The following is a 17,417-nucleotide window of genomic DNA, read 5'->3' on the forward strand; positions in this document are numbered from 1 at the left end:
AGTACTTCGGCAATCTCCGTTAATCTCCGTCAACCGCCGGCAGCTCTTCGTCAACCTCCCTCCGCCCCGCGGTGTGTCGAGGGCGGGTTTATGAAATGAATTATTCATGAATCGATCCCACCGCGCCGGACGGGGGGGATCCGGTAGCGGTTCTTCCCGCGAGGCCTTCACGGAGCAGCCGCTGCCGCTTCCCTCCCCGTTCCCCGCTCCTCGCTCCCCTCACGGACCGTAACCGGACCCGCCGCCCCCTCCCCTTCCCGCGCTTTTTTCCCGCTCCCCTCTTATCCCCCCCATGAGGCTCTTGGTACGCTCCGGCCACGCCCCCTCCGGCGGCGCGCGGGGGCCGAGGCTATATAAGGCGGCGCCGGCGCCTCACGGAGCTCAGTCGCGCCGTGAGCGCGGAGCGGCCGGAGCGGAAAAGGGAAAGCTCCGCGCCGGAGGCTCTGTGAGGAGCCACTTCCCGCTTCCCCGGTGGGGTTCAAACCACCGCCTAACCCCTCCGTGAAGGGGTCGATTCCGAGCAGCCGCAGCGGCGCGAGGCCGCGACCCCCACCGGCGCCATGCACGGCGGTCCTCCCTCGGGCGACAGCGCCTGCCCGCTGCGCACCATCAAACGAGTCCAGTTCGGGATCCTCAGCCCCGATGAGATGGTACCGGGGCCGAGAAGGCGCGGACGGAACGGCGGAGGGAGCGGGGCCGGCGGCTGAGGGAGAGCGGCGGCGGGAAATGGCGGCGGGGCAGCGAGAGCGAGGGGCGGAGAGGCCTCGGGCGGGGGTGTGAGGGGATAGCGCCCCCCACAGGCCCGGGGGGCTGAGCGGGGCTGAGGGGAGAGCGCTTTTGGGGTGACTTGAGGGAGTTTAAGGGTTTGACGGAGCTCTGGAAGGTGTTGGGGTGCTCAGGGAGCTTGTGGAAGAGTGTGGGGGTGGCTGAGAGTGGCTCAGAATGCCCTGGTGGGGTTTTGGGGTCCTTGCGATTGGCTCAGGGAGTATGGGAGACATTCTGGGGTCCCTAGAGTGGCTCAGGGAGCACAGAAGGGATTTTGGGTTCCCTAAAGGTGGCCCAGGGAACCTCTGGAAGAGTCTTGGGGTGTCTGAGAGTGGCTCTGGATCCTCTGGTGGGATTTTGGGGTCCCTGAAGGTGGCTCAGGAAGCCTCTGGAAGAGCCTTGGGGTGTCCTGGAGAGGATTTGGGGTCCTTGTGAGTGGATCAGGGAGTATAGAAGGAATTTTAGGGTCCCTAAGGTGGCTTAGGGAACCCAGGAGGAGTTTTGGGGTCCCTAAAGGTGGCCCAGGGAGCTCCTGGAAGAGCCTTGGGGTGCCCTGGAGGGGATTTGGGGTGTCTGAGAGTGGCTCAGGATCCCCTGGTGGTGTTTTGGGGTCTCTGCCAATGGCCCAGGGAACCCAGGATGGGATTTTGGGGTGTCTGAGAGTGGCTCAGGGAGCACAGAAGGAATTTTGGGATCCCTAAAAGTGGCCCAGAGAGCCTCTGGAAGAGTCTTGGGGTGTGTGAGAGTGGCTCAGGATCCTCTGGTGGGATTTTGGGGTGTCTGAGAGTAGCTCAGGGAATCCAGGAGGAGTTTTGGGGTCCCTAAAGGTGGCCCAGGGAGCTTCTGGAAGAGCCTTGGGGTGCCCTGGAGGGGATTTTGGGGTGTCTGAGAGTGGCTCAGGATTCCCTGGTGGTGTTTTGGGGTCTCTGCAAGTGGCCCAGGGAACCCAGGATGGGGTTTTGGGGTCCCTAAAGGTGGACCAGAAGAGCTTTGGGGTGCCCTGGAGGGAATTTGGGGTCCTTGCGAGTGGCTCAGGGAGTACAGAGGGATTTTGGGGTCTCTGAGGGTGACCCAGGGAGTGTCTGGAAGAGTCTTGGGGTCTCTGAGAGTTGCTCTGGATCCTCTGATGGGATTTTGGGGTGTCTGAGAGTGGCTCAGGGAGCACAGAGGGAATTTGGGGTCCCTAAAGGTGGCTCAGGGAGCCTCTGGAAGAGTCTTGGGGTGTCTGAGAGTGGCTCAGGATCCTCTGGTGGGATTTTGGGGTGTCTGAGAGTGGCTCAGGGAACCCAGGAGGAGTTTTGGGGTCCCTAAAAGTGGCCTAGAGAGTCTCTGGAAGAGCCTTGGGGTGCCCTGGAGTGGATTTTGGGGTCCATGGGAGCAACTCAGGGAGGGGTTTTGGGGTCCCTGAGGTTGGCCAGGAGGTCTTTAAAACTTGGGGATCCCTGTGACAGTTTTGGGATCCCCAGGGGATGATTTGGGGTCCTTGTGACACTTTTGGGCTCCCAGTGCCACTTTTGGGCTCCCAGGTGCCTCAGTTTCCCTGTTTCCAGGGGGTGATTTGGGCTCCCAGTGACAATTTTGGGCTCCCAGTGACACTTTAGGGCTCCCAGTGACACTTTTGGGCTCCCAGTGACAATTTTGGGCTCCCAGTGACACTTTTGGGCTCCCAGTGACACTTTAGGGCTCTCCAGTGACACTTTTGGGCTCCCAGTGACAATTTGGGGTCCCCAGGTGCCTCAGTTTCCCCATTTCCAGGGGGTGATTTTGGATCCCAGTGACAGTTTTGGGCTCCCCAGTGACACTTTTGGGCTCCCAGTGGCACTTTTGGGCTCCCAGTGGCACTTTTGGGCTCCCAGGTGCCTCAGTTTCCCCATTTCCAGGGGGTGATTTGGGTTCCCTGTGACACTTTTGGGCTCCCTGTGTCACTTTTGGGCTCCCAGTGCCACTTTTGGGGTCCCTAGTGACAATTTTGGGCTCCCAGTGCCATTTTTGGGCTCCCAGGTGCCTCAGTTTCCCCATTTCCAGTGGCACTTTTGGGGTCCCAGTGGCCATTTTGGGGTCCCCAGGTGCCTCAGTTTCCCCGTTTCCAGGGGGTGATTTGGGCTCCCTGTGACAATTTTGGGCTCCCAATTACACTTTTGGGCTCCCAGTGACACTTTTGGGCTCCCAGGTGCCTCAGTTTCCCTGTTTCCAGGGGGTGATTTGGGGTCCCTGTGACAGTTCTGGGCTCTCCAGTGACACTTTTGGGCTCCCAGTGACACTTTTGGGCTCCCCGGTGCCTCAGTTTCCCCATTTCCAGGGGGTGATTTTGGATCCCAGTGACAGTTTTGGGCTCCCCAGTGACACTTTTGGGCTCCCAGTGGCACTTTTGGGCTCCCAGGTGCCTCAGTTTCCCCATTTCCAGGGGGTGATTTGGGTTCCCTGTGACACTTTTGGGCTCCCTGTGTCACTTTTGGGCTCTCCAGTGACAGTTTTGGGGTCCCTGGGGTTGATTTGGGATCTCTCTGTCAATTTTGGGGTCCCTAGTGACAGTTTTGGGCTCCCAGTGCCACTTTTGGGGTCCCAGGTGCCTCAGTTTCCCCATTTCCAGGGGGTGATTTTGGATCCCAGTGACAATTTTGGGCTCCCTTTGACAATTTTGGGCTCCCAGTGCCACTTTTGGGCTCCCAGGTGCCTCAGTTTCCCTATTTCCAGGTGGTGATTTGGGGTCCCAGTGACACTTTTGGGCACCCAGTGACACTTTTGGGGTCCCAGGTGCCTCAGTTTTCCTGTTTCCAGGGGTTGATTTGTCCCCAGTGGCACTTTTGGGCTCCCAGTGCCACTTTTGGGCTCCCAGGTGCCTCAGTTTCCCCATTTCCAGGGGTTGATTTGGGCTCCCTGTGACAATTTTGGGGTCCCAGGGACAATTTTGGGCTCCCTAGTGACAATTTTGGGCTCCCAGTGCCACTTTTGGGCTCCCAGTGCCACTTTTGGGCTCCCAGGTGCCTCAGTTTCCCCATTTCCAGGGGGTGATTTTGGATCCCAGTGCCACTTTTGGGCTCCCAGGTGCCTCAGTTTCCCCATCTCCCCCCAGAAACGCATGTCGGTGACAGAAGGTGGCATCAAGTACCCCGAGACCACCGAGGGGGGTCGTCCCAAACTGGGGGGGCTGATGGACCCCCGGCAGGGAGTCATCGAGAGGACAGGGAGGTGTCAGACCTGTGCAGGTGAGTGAACCCCAAAAAATCAGCCTGAACCCCAAAAAAATTGTCCTGAACCCCAAAAAAAGTCATCCTGTGGGGTCCTGAATCCCAAAAAATCAGCCTGAACCCTAAAATTTTCTCACTGGGCGGCTTGAATCCCAAAAAATCCTCTCCTAAACCCTGAAATATCATCCTGAACCCTAAAATTCGTCCTAAACCCCCCAAAAAAATCATCCTGGGTGGTTCTGAACCCCCAAAATCCTGTCCTGAATCCCAAAACATCATCCTGATCCCCAAAAAAATCATCCTGAACCCCCAAAAAAGTCATCCTGGGGGGTCTTGAATCCCAAAAATCATGTCCTGAATGCCAAGAAATCCTCTCCTGAACCCCAAAAAATCAGCCTGAACACCAAAAAAAGTCATCCTGCGGGGTCCTGAATCCCAAAAACTCATCCTGAACCTCAAAAAAAATCATTCTGTGGGGTCCTGAATCCCAAAAATCCTCTCCTGAACCCTGAAAAAAATCATCCTGAACCCCAAAATTCTCTCATTGGGGGGCTTGAATCCCAAAAAATCCTCTTCTGAACCCAAAAAATCATCCTGAACCCCCAAAAAATCCTCCTGAACCCCAAAAAAAGTCATCCTGTGGGGTCCTGAATCCCAAAAAATCATCCTGAACCCCAAAAAATCATGTCCTGAACCCAAAAATCCTGTCCTGAACCCCCAAAAAATCATCCTGGGGGGTCCTGAATCCCAAAAAATCCTCTCCTGAACCCCAAAAAATGATCTGAACCTCAAAAATCCTCTCCTGAACCCCAAAAAATCATCCTGAACCCCAAAATTCTCTCATTGGGGGGCTTGAACCCCAAAAAATCCTGTCCTGAACCCCAAAAAATCATCCTGAACCCCCAAAATCATGCTGAATCCCAAAAAATCCTCTCCTGAATCCCAAAAAAATCATCCTGAACCCCAAAATTCTCTCATTGGGTCGCTTGAATCCCAAAAAATCCTCTCCTGAATGCCAAAAAATCCTGTCCTGAATCTCAAAAACTCATCCTGAACCCCCAAAAAATCATCCTGAACCCCCCAAAAATCGCCCTGAACCCCAAAAAAAGTCATCCTGTGGGGTCCTGAATCCCAAAAAATCATCCTGAACCCCAAAAAATCCTCTCCTGAACCCAAAAATCCTGTCCTGAACCTCCAAAAAATCATCCTGGGGGGTCCTGAATGGCAAAAAATCCTCTCCTGAGCCCCAAAAAATGATCTGAACCCCAAAAATCCAGTCCTGAACCCCAAAAAATCATCCTGAACCCCAAAAAATCATCCTGAACCCCAAAATTCTCTCACTGGGGGGCTTGAATCCCAAAAAATCCTCTCCTGAATCCCCAAAAATCATCCTGAATCCCAAAAAAATCATCACTGGGGATCCGAATCCCAAAAATCCTCTCCTGAACCCCAAAAAATCATCCTGAACCTCCAAAAAGTCATCCTGAACCCCAAAATTCTCTCACTGGGGGGCTTGAACCCCAAAAAATCCTCTCCCCTCCCACCCCCAAACCCTCCCAACCCCCTAACTTTTGGGATTTCCCAGGGAACATGACGGAGTGCCCAGGACACTTTGGCCACATCGAGTTGGCCAAACCTGTTTTCCACGTGGGATTTTTGGGGAAAACCATGAAAATCCTGCGCTGCGTTTGCTTCTTCTGCTCCAAGCTCCTCGTGGACTCGGTGAGAAACCCCAAAAAAATGGGGAAATCCCAAAAAATTTGGGACTGAAATGACCTCGTGGTGGGAACTGGGGACACCATGGGGGATGAGGTGGATCAAAAATCACCTTTTATGGCCCAAAATCACCTTAAATGTCCCAAAAATCACCTTTTATGGCCCCAACATGGCCTTTTATGGCCCCAAAATCACCTTTAATGTCCAAAAAATCACCTTTAATGTCCCAAAAATTAACTTTATGTCCCCAAAATCACCTTTTATGGCCTCAAAATCACCTTTAATATCCCCAAAATCAACATTTGTGGCCCCAAAATGGCCTTTAATAGCCCCAAAAATCACCTTCAGTGTCCCAAAATCACCTTTTATGGCCCAAAAATCACCTTTTATGACCCCAAAATCACCTTTTATGGCCCCAAAATCACCTTTTGTGGCCCCAAAATCACCTTTTATGTCCCAAAAATCACCTTTAATGTCCCCAAAATCACCTTTAATGGCCCCAAAATCACCTTTTATGGCCCCAACATGGCCTTTTATGGCCCCAAAATCACCTTTTATGTCCCAAAAATCGCCTTTAATGTCCAAAAAATCACCTTTAATGTCCCAAAAATTAACTTTATGTCCCCAAAATCACCTTTTATGGCCTCAAAATCACCTTTAATATCCCCAAAATCAACATTTGTGGCCCCAAAATGGCCTTTTATGGCCCCAAAATCCCCTTTAATAGCCCCAAAAATCACCTTTAGTGTCCCAAAATCACCTTTTATGACCCCAAAATCACCTTTTATGGCCCAAAATCACCTTTTATGGCCCCAAAAATCATCTGTCCCCAAAATCACTTTCAATGTCCCAAAAATCACCTTTTGTGTCCCTAAAATCATCTTTAATATCCCCAAAACAACTGTGTGATCCCACAACTCAAGTTTTATTCCCCAGAAATCACATTTTATGGCCCAAAAATCACCTTTAATGTCCCAAAATCACCTTTAATGTCCCCAAAACCACCATTTATTCCCTCAAAATCCCCATTTATTCCCCCAAAACCCCCATTTATTCCCCCAAAATCCCCTTTCACACCCCCACCACCCCAAATCTCCCCTTTTTGACCCCAAAAATCCCCCATTTTCTTGCAGAACAACCCCAAAATCAAGGACATCCTGGGCAAATCCAAAGGGCAGCCCAAGAAGCGTCTGACCCACGTGTATGATCTGTGCAAAGGGAAGAACATCTGCGAGGGAGGAGAGGAGATGGACCACAAATTCGGGGTGGAGCAGCCCGAGGGGGACGAGGATCTCACCAAGGAGAAGGTGGGAGAACCCAAAATTCCCAAAATTCTGATGTATGGCCCCAAAATTCTGATTTATGGCCCCAAAATTCTGATTTATCGCCCCAAAATTCCAGTTTGTGACACCGAAATTGCAGTTTGTGGCACCAAAATTGCAGTTTGTGGCACCAAAGTTCCTGTTTGTGACACCAAAATTGCGGTTTGTGACCCTGAAATTCCCAAAATTCTCATTTGTGACCCCAAAATTCCTGTTTGTGGCCCCAAAATCCTCCTCAGTGCACCACAAATTCGGGGTGGAGCAGCCTGAGGGGGACGAGGATCTCACCAAGGAGAAGGTGGGAGAACCCAAAAATCCCAAAATTCTGATTTATGGCCCCAAAATTCCACTTTGTGGCCCCAAAATTCCAGTTTGTGACACCAAAATTGCGGTTTGTGGCCCCAAAATCCTCCTTAATGTACCCAAAATTGCTGTTTGTGGCCCTAAAATTCCTGTTTGCAGCCCGAGGGGGATGAGGACCTCACCAAGGAGAAGGTGGGAGAACCCAAAAATCCCAAAATTCTGATGTATGGCCCCAAAATTCTGATTTATCGCCCCAAAATTCCAGTTTGTGGCCCCAAAATTCCAGTTTGTGGCCCCAAAATTCCAGTTTGTGGCCCCAAAATTCCAGTTTGTGGCACCAAAATTCCAGTTTGTGGCACCAAAATTCCAGTTTGTGACGCCAAAATTGCGGTTTGTGACCCTGAAATTCCCAAAATTCTCATTTGTGGCCCCAAAATTCCTGTTAGTGGCCCTGAAATTTCTAAAATTCTCCTCAGTGGCCCCAAAATCCTCCTCAGTGCACCACAAATTCGGGGTGGAGCAGCCCGAGGGTGATGAGGATCTCACCAAGGAGAAGGTGGGAGAACCCAAAATTCCCAAAATTCTGATTTATGGCCCCAAAATTCCAGTTTGTGGCCCCAAAATTCCAGTTTGTGGCACCAAAATTCCAGTTTGTGACACCAACATCGCAGTTTGTGGCCCCAAAATTCCCAAAATTCCTGTTTGTGGCCCAAAATTCCTGTTAGTGGCCCTGAAATTCCTAAAATTCGCCTCAGTGGCCCCAAAATCCTCCTCAGTGCACCACAAATTTGGGGTGGAGCAGCCCGAGGGTGATGAGGATCTCACCAAGGAGAAGGTGGGAGAACCCAAAAATACCAAAATTCTGATTTGTGGCCCCAAAATTCGGATTTATCGCCCCAAAATTACAATTTGTGACACCAAAATTCCAGTTTGTGACACCAAAATTCCACTTTGTGGCCCCAAAATTCCGGTTTGTGGCCCCAAAATTCCAGTTTGTGGCCCCAAAATTCCAGTTTGTGGCCCCAAAATTCCGGTTTGTGACACCAAATTTGCAGTTTGTGGCCCTGAAATTCCCAAAATTCTCATTTGTGGCCCCAAAATTCCTGTTAGTGGCCCAAAATTCCTGTTAGTGGCCCTAAAATTTCTAAAATTCTTCTCAGTGGCCCCAAAATCCTCCTCAGTGCACCACAAATTCGGGGTGGAGCAGCCTGAGGGGGATGAGGATCTCACCAAGGAGAAGGTGGGAGAACCCAAAATTCCCAAAATTCTGATTTATGGCCCCAAAATTCCAATTCGTAACAGCAAAATCCTCCTTAATGTACCCAAAATTCCAGTTTGTGGCCCTGAAATTCTCATTTGTGTCCCAAAATTCATGTTTGTGGCCCAAAATTGTTGTTTGTGGCCCTGAAATTCCCAAAATTCCCGTTTGCAATACCAAAATTCCCCTTTGTGACACCAAAATTCTGGTTTGCAGCCCCAAAATTCCAGTTTGTGGCCCCAAAATTGCAGTTTGTGGCCCTAAAATTCCAGTTTGTGACACCAAAATGGTGGTTTGTGGCCCTGAAATTCCCAAAACTCCTGTTTTGGGTTCTGAAATCCTCCTTAGTGTACCTGAAAGTCCAGTTTGTGGCCTGAAAATTCCTGTTTGTGGCCCAAAAGTCCTCCTTTTCCTGCATTTTTCCCCTTTTTGTCCCCTTTTTTCCCCCCTTTTCACCTCATTAATGCCCTTTTTCCCCATTTTTTTCCCCATTTTTTCCCCATTTTTTCCCCATTTTTTCCCCATTTTTCCCCTTTTTCCCCCATTTTCTTTTTCCCCATTTTTCCCCCATTTTTCACCAATTTCCCCTTTCTTCCCTTTCTTCCCCCTTTTCCCCCTTTTCCCTTTTTCCCCCATTTTCCCCATTTTTCCCCTTTTTCCCTTTTTCCCCCTTTTTCCCCTTTTTCCCCTTTTTCCCCATTTTTCCCCCCATTTTTTCCCCTTTTCCCCCTTTTCCCCCTTTCCCTTTCCCCCCTTTTCCCCCCCCATTTCCCCCATTTTTCCCCCATTTTTTCCCCATTTTTCCCCCATTTTTCACCAATTTTTCCCCATTTTTCACCAATTTCTCCCCATTTTTCCCCATTTTAGGGCCATGGTGGCTGTGGCCATTACCAACCCTTTATCCATCACTCAGGACTGGAGCTCTACACCCCATTAATGCTCCTTTTTCCCCCTTTTTCCCCCCTTTTTCCTCCCTTTTTCACCCCACTAATGACCTTTTTTTCCCCTTTTTTCCCCATTTTTCACCAATTTCCCCCCTTTTCTCCCCATTCCAGGGCCACAGCGGCTGTGGCCGTTACCAGCCCTTTATCCATCACTCAGGACTGGAACTCTACACCCCATTTTTCCCTATTTCTCATCCCTTTTCCACCCCATTAATGCCCATTTTTGCCATTTTTTCACCATTTTTCACCACTTTTTCACCCATTTTTCACCATTTTTTCCCCTTTTCCCCCCATTCCAGTGCCACAGTGGCTGTGGCTGTTACCAACCCTTTATCCATCACTCAGGGCTGGAACTCTACCCCCCATTTTTCCCCATTTCTCATCCCTTTTCCACCCCATTAATGCCCTTTTTTGCCATTTTTTTGCTCCATTTTTCACCATTTTTTCCCCGTTTTCCCCCATTTCAGCACCACAGTGACTTTAGCTGCTACCAACCCCACGTCTGTTGTTTGAGGCTGGAGCTCTACAATCCATTTTCTCCCATTTTTCCCCGTTTTTCCCCCCATTAATTCAGTTTTTTTTCTGTTTTTTTACTGTTTTTTCTGTTTTTTCCCCATTTTTTCCCTTTTTCCCCCATTCCAGGGCCACGGTGGCTGTGGCTGTTACCAACCCTTTATCCATTGCTTAGAGCTGGAGCTTTACAATCCATTTTCTCCCCTTTTTATCCCTTTTTAATGCCACTTTTTCCCCCATTAATGTCCTTTTTACCCATTTTTTGCCTTTTTTTCACCCATTTTTTACCAATTTCCCCCCTTTTTCCCCCATTCCAGTGCCACGGCGGCTGTGGCCGTTACCAACCCTTTATCCATCACTCAGGACTGGAACTCTACACCCAATTTTTCCCCATTTCTCATCCCTTTTCCACTCCATTAATGCCCTTTTTTGCCATTTTTTGCTCCATTTTTCACCACTTTTTCACCCATTTTTCACCAATTTTCCCCCTTTTCCCCCATTCCAGGGCCACGGCGGCTGTGGCTGTTACCAACCCTTTATCCATCACTCAGGGCTGGAACTCTACACCCCATTTTTCCCCATTTCTCATCCCTTTTCCACCCCATTAATGCCCATTTTTGCCATTTTTTCACCATTTTTCACCACTTTTTCACCCATTTTTCACCAATTTCCCCCCTTTTCCCCCCATTCCAGGGCCACGGCGGCTGTGGCCGTTACCAGCCCCGCATCCGCCGCTCCGGCCTGGAGCTCTACGCCGAGTGGAAACACGTCAACGAGGATTCCCAAGAGAAGAAAATCCTCTTGAGCCCCGAGAGAGTTCACGAGATCTTCAAGAGGATTTCGGACGAGGAGTGCTTCGTGCTCGGCATGGACCCCAAATTCGCCCGGCCCGAGTGGATGGTGTGCACCGTGCTGCCCGTGCCGCCGCTCTCCGTGCGGCCGGCCGTGGTCATGCAGGGGTCAGCCCGGAACCAGGTGGGGTTTTTATAGGATTTTTGTAGGATGTTGTAGGGTTTTTGTAGGATTTTATGGAGTTTTGTAGGGTTTTTTAGGAGATATTAGAGGTTTTTGGGTGTTCATGGCACAGTGCTGCCCGTGCCGCCGCTCTCCATGCGGCCGGCCGTGGTCATGCAGGGGTCAGCTAGAAACCAGGTGGGGATTTTGTGGGGGTTTTGTGGGGTTTTATGGAGTTTTTATAGGATTTTATGGGATTTTTGTGGGGTTTTGGGGTGATATTGGGGTGTTCAGGGTCTCTGTGCACAGTCCTGCCGGTGCCAACACTGTCTGTGCGGCCGGCCGTGGTCATGCAGGGCTCAGCCAGAAATCAGGTGGGGATTTGTGGGGTTTTTGGGGCGATTTTTGTAGGATTTTATGGAGTTTTAGTGGGGTTTTCAGGTGTTTCGGGGTGGTTTTGGGGTGATATCGGGGTATTTGGGGTGTTCATGGCACAGTGCTGTCCGTGCCGCCGCTGTCCGTGCGGCCGGCCATGGTCATGCAGGGGTCAGCTAGAAATCAGGTGGGGAGTTTATGGGGTTTTTGTAGGACTTTTGTGGGGTTTTGTAGGGTTTTTGTAGGATTTTCAGGGGTTTTGGGGTGGTTTTGGGGTTATATTGGGATGGTTGGGGTCTCTGTGCACAGCCCTGACAGTGCCGCCGCTGTCCGTGTGGCCGGCCGTGGTCATGCAGGGGTCAGCCAGAAACCAGGTGGGGATTTTATGGGGTTTTTGTGGGGTTTTATGGAGTTTTTATAGGATTTTATGGGATTTTTGTGGGGTTTTGGGGTGATATTGGGGTGTTTAGGGTCTCTGTGCACCATGCTGCCCGTGCCGCCGCTGTCCGTGCGGCCGGCCGTGGTCATGCAGGGGTCAGCCAGAAATCAGGTGGGGATTTTGTGGGGTTTTTGTAGGATTTTATGGGGTTTTTGTGGGATTTTGTGGAGTTTCATGGAGTTTTTGGGGGGTTTTCAGGGGTTTTGGGGTCCTGTTGGGGTATTTGGGGTCTCTGTGCACAGTCCTGCCGGTGCCAACACTTTCCGTGTGGCCAGCCGTGGTCATGCAGGGCTCAGCCAGGAACCAGGTGGGGATTTGTGGGGATTTTATGGGGTTTTTGTGGTGTTTTGTAGGATTTTTCGGGTGTTTTGGGGTGATATTGGGGTATTTCGGGTCTCTGGGCACCGTGCTGCCTGTGCCAACACTGTCTGTGCGGCCGGCCGTGGTCATGCAGGGCTCAGCCAGAAACCAGGTGGGGATTTTATAGGATTTTTGTAGGATTTTATAGGGTTTTTATAGGATTTTAGGGGATTTTTGTGGGGTTTTGTGGGATTTTGGGGTGATACTGGGGTATTTAGGGTCACTGTGCACAGTCCTGCCAGTGCCGCCGCTGTCCATGCGGCCGGCCGTGGTCATGCAGGGCTCGGCCAGGAATCAGGTGGGGATTTGTGGGGTTTTTATGGGGTTTTTGTAGGGTTTTATAGGGTTTTTATAGGATTTTATGGGATTTTTGTGGGGTTTTGGGGTGATATTGGGGTATTTAGGGTCACTGTGCACCGTGCTGCCTGTGCTGCCGCTGTCCGTGCGGCCGGCCGTGGTCATGCAGGGCTCAGCCCGGAACCAGGTGGGGATTTTATGGGGTTTTTGTGGGGTTTTATGGGGTTTTTATAGGATTTTATGGAGTTTTGTAGGGTTTTTTAGGAGATATTAAAAGTTTTGGGGTGTTCATGGCACAGTCCTGCCGGTGCCAACACTGTCCGTGTGGCCAGCCGTGGTCATGCTAGAAATCAGGTGGGGATTTTATGGGGTTTTTGTGGGGTTTTATAGGGTTTTTATAGGATTTTAGGGGATTTTTGTGGGGTTTTGTGAGGTTTTGGGGTGATATTGGGGTATTTGGGGTCTCTGGGCACAGTCCTGCCGGTGCCAACGCTGTCTGTGCGGCCGGCCGTGGTCATGCAGGGCTCAGCCAGGAACCAGGTGGGGATTTTATGGGGTTTTTGGGGGATTTTATGGGGTTTTTGGGGGATTTTATGGGGTTTTGGGGTGATATTAGTGGTTATTAGGGTGTTTTGGGGTGGTTTTGGGGTGTTTGGCGTGTTTTGGGGTGCTATTTGGGGTCTCAGTCTGTACTCCCAGTTGTGGTCATAAAAACTCAACCCACAACCAGCTCGGCTTTGTGGTGACTTTTTGGGGTCTCATGATAGATATTGTGAGATTTTTAGGATAAATTTGGGATCCCAGGATGCCTATTAGGCTCCCATCTGCCTTTTGGGGTCTCCCAAACTCCCTAACACCCCTCACTTCATCCCCATATTTTTCCACCCCAAACCTACCCCAAACACATTTTTTGCCCACCCCAAACCCAATTTTTTCCACCCCAAACCCATTTTTCCACTCCAAACCCTTTTTTTCCTACCCCAAATCCACCCTAATCCCCATTTTTCCCACCCCAATCCCCAATTTTCTCCACCCCAATCCCCATTTTTTCTATGCAATCCCCAATTTTTCCCACCCCAAACCCATTTTTCCCCTCCAATCCCCATATTTTCCCTCCCCAAACCCATTTTTTCCCACCCCAAACCCATTTTTTCCCACCCCAAACCCATTTTTTCCACCCCAAACCCATTTTTTCCCACCCCAAACCCGATTTTTCCCACCCCAAGCCCACTTTTCCCGCCCCAGACCCCATTTTCCACTCCATCCCCCTTTTTCTACCCAATCCCCAATTTTCCCACCCCAAACCCATTATTTCCACCCCAAACCCTCTTTTCCCACCCCAATCCCATATTTTCCCACCCCAATCCTGTATTTTCCCACCCCAAACCCATTTTCCACCCCAAACCAACCCCAATCCCCATTTTTCCCACCCCAAACCCATTTTCCCACCCCAAACCCTTTTTTCCCACCCCAAACCCATTTTTCCACCCCAAACCCTTTTTTCCACCCCAGTCACATTTTTTCCACCCCAAACCCTCTTTTTCCCACCCCAAACCCATTTTTCTACCCCAAATCCTTCTTTCCCCACCCCAAATCCACCCCAAACCCTTTTTTTCCCACCTCAAATCCACCCCAAACCCATTTTTCCCACCCCAATCCCCACCACACCCCACTTCCACCGCCACCCCACTAATTTTTGGGGTTTTTTTCAGGACGACCTGACCCACAAACTGGCCGACATCGTCAAGATCAACAACCAGCTGCGGCGCAACGAGCAGAACGGAGCAGCAGCTCACGTCATCGCCGAGGATGTCAAACTGCTGCAGTTCCACGTGGCCACCATGGTGGACAACGAGCTGCCCGGCCTGCCCAGGGTGAGGGGACGAGGTTTTGGAGTCACTGAGAGGGTTTTTGGGGTCTCAGAGGGTTTTTTTGGGGTCCCAGAAGGGACACAGGTAGGTGACAGCCACATGTCACTGCTGTGGATGTGAAACTTCTGCAGTTCCACCATGGTGGACAACGAGCTGCCCGGCCTGCCCAGGGTGAGGGGACGAGATTTTAGGGTCACTGAGAGGCTTTTTGGGGTCATTGAGAGGCTTTTTGGGGTCCCAGAGGTGTCCCAGTTTTTGGGGTCCCAGAAGGGACACAGGCAGGTGGTGACTCCAAATTGTGGCTGAAGATGTCAAACTCCTGCAGTTCCACCATGGTGGACAACGAGCTGCCCGGCCTGCCCAGGGTGAGGGGATGAGATTTTGGGGTCATTGAGAGGTTTTTTGGGGTCTCAGAGGGTTTTTTTGGGGTCACAGAGGGGACACAGGTAGGTGACAGCCACATGCCATCACTGAGAATGTCAAATGGCTCAAGTTCCACATGGTTACCATGGTGGACAACGAGCTGCCCGGCCTGCCCAGGGTGAGGGGATGAGATTTTGGGGTCCCTGAGAGGTTTTTTGGGGTCACTGAGAGGATTTTTGGGGTCACAGAAGGGACACAGGTAGGTGACAGCCATGTCACTGCTGTGGATGTGAAAGTCCTGCAGTTCCACCATGGTGGGCAACGAGCTGCCCAGCCTGCCCAGGGTGAGAGGATGAGATTTTGGGGTCATTGAGAGGTTTTTTGGGGTCACTGAGAGGGTTTTTGGGGTCACAGAGGGGACACAGGTAGGTGGTGACCCCAACTTGTGGCTGAGAATGTCAAATTGCTTCAGTTCCACATGGGCATCATGGTGGACAACGAGCTGCCTAGCCTGCCCAGGGTATGGAGAAGGATTTTTGGGGTCACTGAGAGGTTTTTTGGGGTCTCAGAGTGGTTTTTTGGGGTCACTGAGGTGTCCCAGAAGGGCTTTTGGGGTCACAGAACGGACAGAGGTAGGTGGTGACCCCAAATTGTGGCTGAGGATATCAAAGTCCTGCAGTTCCACCATGGTGGACAATGAGCTGCCCGGCCTGCCCAGGGTGAGGGGACGAGATTTTGGGGTCACTGAGGGGCTTTTTGGGGTCTCAGAGGGTTTTTTTGGGGTCACTGAGAGGACACAGGTAGGTGGTGACCCCAAATTGTGGCTGAGAATGTCAAATGGCTCAAGTTCCATGTGGTCACCATGGTGGACAACGAGCTGCCCAGCCTGCCCAGGGTGAGGGGAGGAGGTTTTGGGGTCACTGAGAGGTTTTTTGGGGTCACTAAGGTGTCCCAGAAGGGATTTTGTGGTCACTGAGGGGCCAGAGGTAGGTGGTGACCCCAAATTGTGGCTGAGAATGTCAAATGGCTCAAGTTCCACATGGTTACCATGATGGACAACGAGCTGCCCGGCCTGCCCAGGGTGAGGGGAAGAGATTTTGGGGTCACTGAGAGGTTTTTTTGGGGTCATTGAGAGGTTTTTTGGGGTCACTGAGTGGTTTTTTGGGGTCCCAGAAGGGACACAGGTAGGTGACAGCCATGTCACTGCTGTGGATGTGAAACTTCTGCAGTTCCACCATGGTGGACAATGAGCTGCCCGGCCTGCCCAGGGCATGGAGAAGGATTTTTGGGGTCATTGAGAGGTTTTTTGGGGTCACAGAGGGGTTTTTGGGGTCACAGAAGGGACACAGGTAGGTGGTGACCTCAAATTGTGGCTGAGAATGTCAAATTGCTCCAGTTCCACGTGGCCACCATGGTGGACAACGAGCTGCCTGGCCTGCCCAGGGTGAGGGGATGAGATTTTGGGGTCCCTGAGAGGTTTTTTGGGGTCCCAGAGGTGTCCCAGAAGGGATTTTGGGGTGACAGAAGGGACACAGGTAGGTGACAGCCATGTGTCATTGCTAAGGATGTGAAAGTCCTGCAGTTCCACCATGGTGGACAACGAGCTGCCCGGCCTGCCCAGGGTGAGGGGACGTGATTTTGGGGTCATTGAGAGGCTTTTTGGGGTCACTGAGAGGTTTTTTGGGGTCACTGAGAGGATTTTTGGGGTCACAGAAGGGACACAGGTAGGTGACAGCCTCATGTCACTGCTGAGGCTGTGAAAGTCCTGCAGTTCCACCATGGTGGACAATGAGCTGCCCGGCCTGCCCAGGGTGAGAGGATGAGATTTTGGGGTCATTGAGAGGTTTTTTGGGGTCACAGAGGGGGTTTTTGGGGTCACTGAGAGGTTTTTTGGGGTCCCAGAGGGGACACAGGTAGGTGGTGACCCCAACTTGTGGCTGAGAATGTCAAATTGTTCCAGTTCCACATGGGCATCATGGTGGACAACGAGCTGCCCGGCCTGCCCAGGGTATGGAGAAGGATTTTTGGGGTCATTGAGAGGTGTTTTTGGGGTCTCAGGGTTTTTTTGGGGTCTCAGAGTGTTTTTTTGGGGTCACAGAAGGGACACAGGTAGGTGACAGCCTCACGTCATCGCTGAGGATGTCAGACTGCTGCAGTTCCACGTGGTCACCATGGTGGACAACGAGCTGCCCGGCCTGCCCAGGGTGAGGGGACGAGGTTTTGGGGTCATTGAGAGGCTTTTTGGGGTCATTGAGAGGTTTTTTGGGGTCTCAGAGGGTTTTTTTGGGGTCACAGAAGGGACACAGGTAGGTGACAGCCATGTCACTGCTGTGGATGTGAAAGTCCTGCAGTTCCACCATGGTGGACAACGAGCTGCCCGGCCTGCCCAGGGTATGGAGAAGGATTTTTGGGGTCACTGAGAGGTTTTTTTGGGGTCCCAGAGGTGTCCCAGAAGGGTTTTTGGGGTCACTGAGGGGCCAGAGGTAGGTGGTGACCCCAAATTGTGGCTGAGAATGTCAAATGGCTCAAGTTCCACGTGGTCACCATGGTGGACAACGAGCTGCCCGGCCTGCCCAGGGTGAGGGGACGAGGTTTTGGGGTCATTGAGAGGGTTTTTGGGGTCACTGAATGTTTTTTTGGGGTCACAGAAGGGACACAGGTAGGTGACAGCCTCATGTCACTGCTGAGGCTGTGAAAGTCCTGCAGTTCCACCATGGTGGACAACGAGCTGCCTAGCCTGCCCAGGGTA

At 51.5% G+C, this 17,417-nt stretch overlaps 2 protein-coding genes across 9 annotated transcripts in view; both read left to right on the top strand.

The window, feature by feature from the left end:
- LOC146423108 (DNA-directed RNA polymerase II subunit RPB1-like) overlaps nt 1–449 on the top strand; it is a 28,011-nt gene extending 27,562 nt beyond the window's left edge. Inside the window, exons 12-13 of the mRNA XM_085045073.1 lie at nt 44–71; nt 298–449. Coding sequence (XP_084901199.1) covers nt 44–71; nt 298–449 — 180 coding nt within the window. The remainder of the gene's footprint in view (nt 1–43; nt 72–297) is intronic.
- LOC146423109 (DNA-directed RNA polymerase II subunit RPB1-like) overlaps nt 417–17,417 on the top strand; it is a 56,714-nt gene continuing 39,713 nt past the window's right edge. For 3 of the 8 annotated variants that reach the window (XR_014847666.1, XM_085045137.1, XM_085045135.1), the window contains exons 1-6: nt 417–650; nt 3,839–3,971; nt 5,539–5,675; nt 6,803–6,976; nt 10,703–10,984; nt 14,147–14,308. Coding sequence is in view for 7 of the 8 variants with exons in the window: in XM_085045137.1 (XP_084901263.1) it covers nt 561–650; nt 3,839–3,971; nt 5,539–5,675; nt 6,803–6,976; nt 10,703–10,984; nt 14,147–14,308 (978 nt within the window). In the remaining variant the exon portion in view is untranslated. Of the gene's footprint in view, nt 651–3,838; nt 3,972–5,538; nt 5,676–6,802; nt 6,977–7,431; nt 7,487–10,702; nt 10,985–11,096; nt 11,162–11,820; nt 11,889–12,368; nt 12,436–12,887; nt 12,975–14,146; nt 14,309–17,417 lie in introns of those variants that run through there. The other 5 variants (XM_085045138.1, XM_085045141.1, XM_085045139.1 and 2 more) reach the window with 5 other exon arrangements.

The sequence above is a fragment of the Lichenostomus cassidix genome, unplaced genomic scaffold, assembly GCF_008360975.1.
Source record: "Lichenostomus cassidix isolate B80296 unplaced genomic scaffold, HeHo_3.0 HiC_scaffold_34, whole genome shotgun sequence".
In the NCBI taxonomy this organism is placed as follows: Eukaryota; Metazoa; Chordata; class Aves; order Passeriformes; family Meliphagidae; genus Lichenostomus; species Lichenostomus cassidix.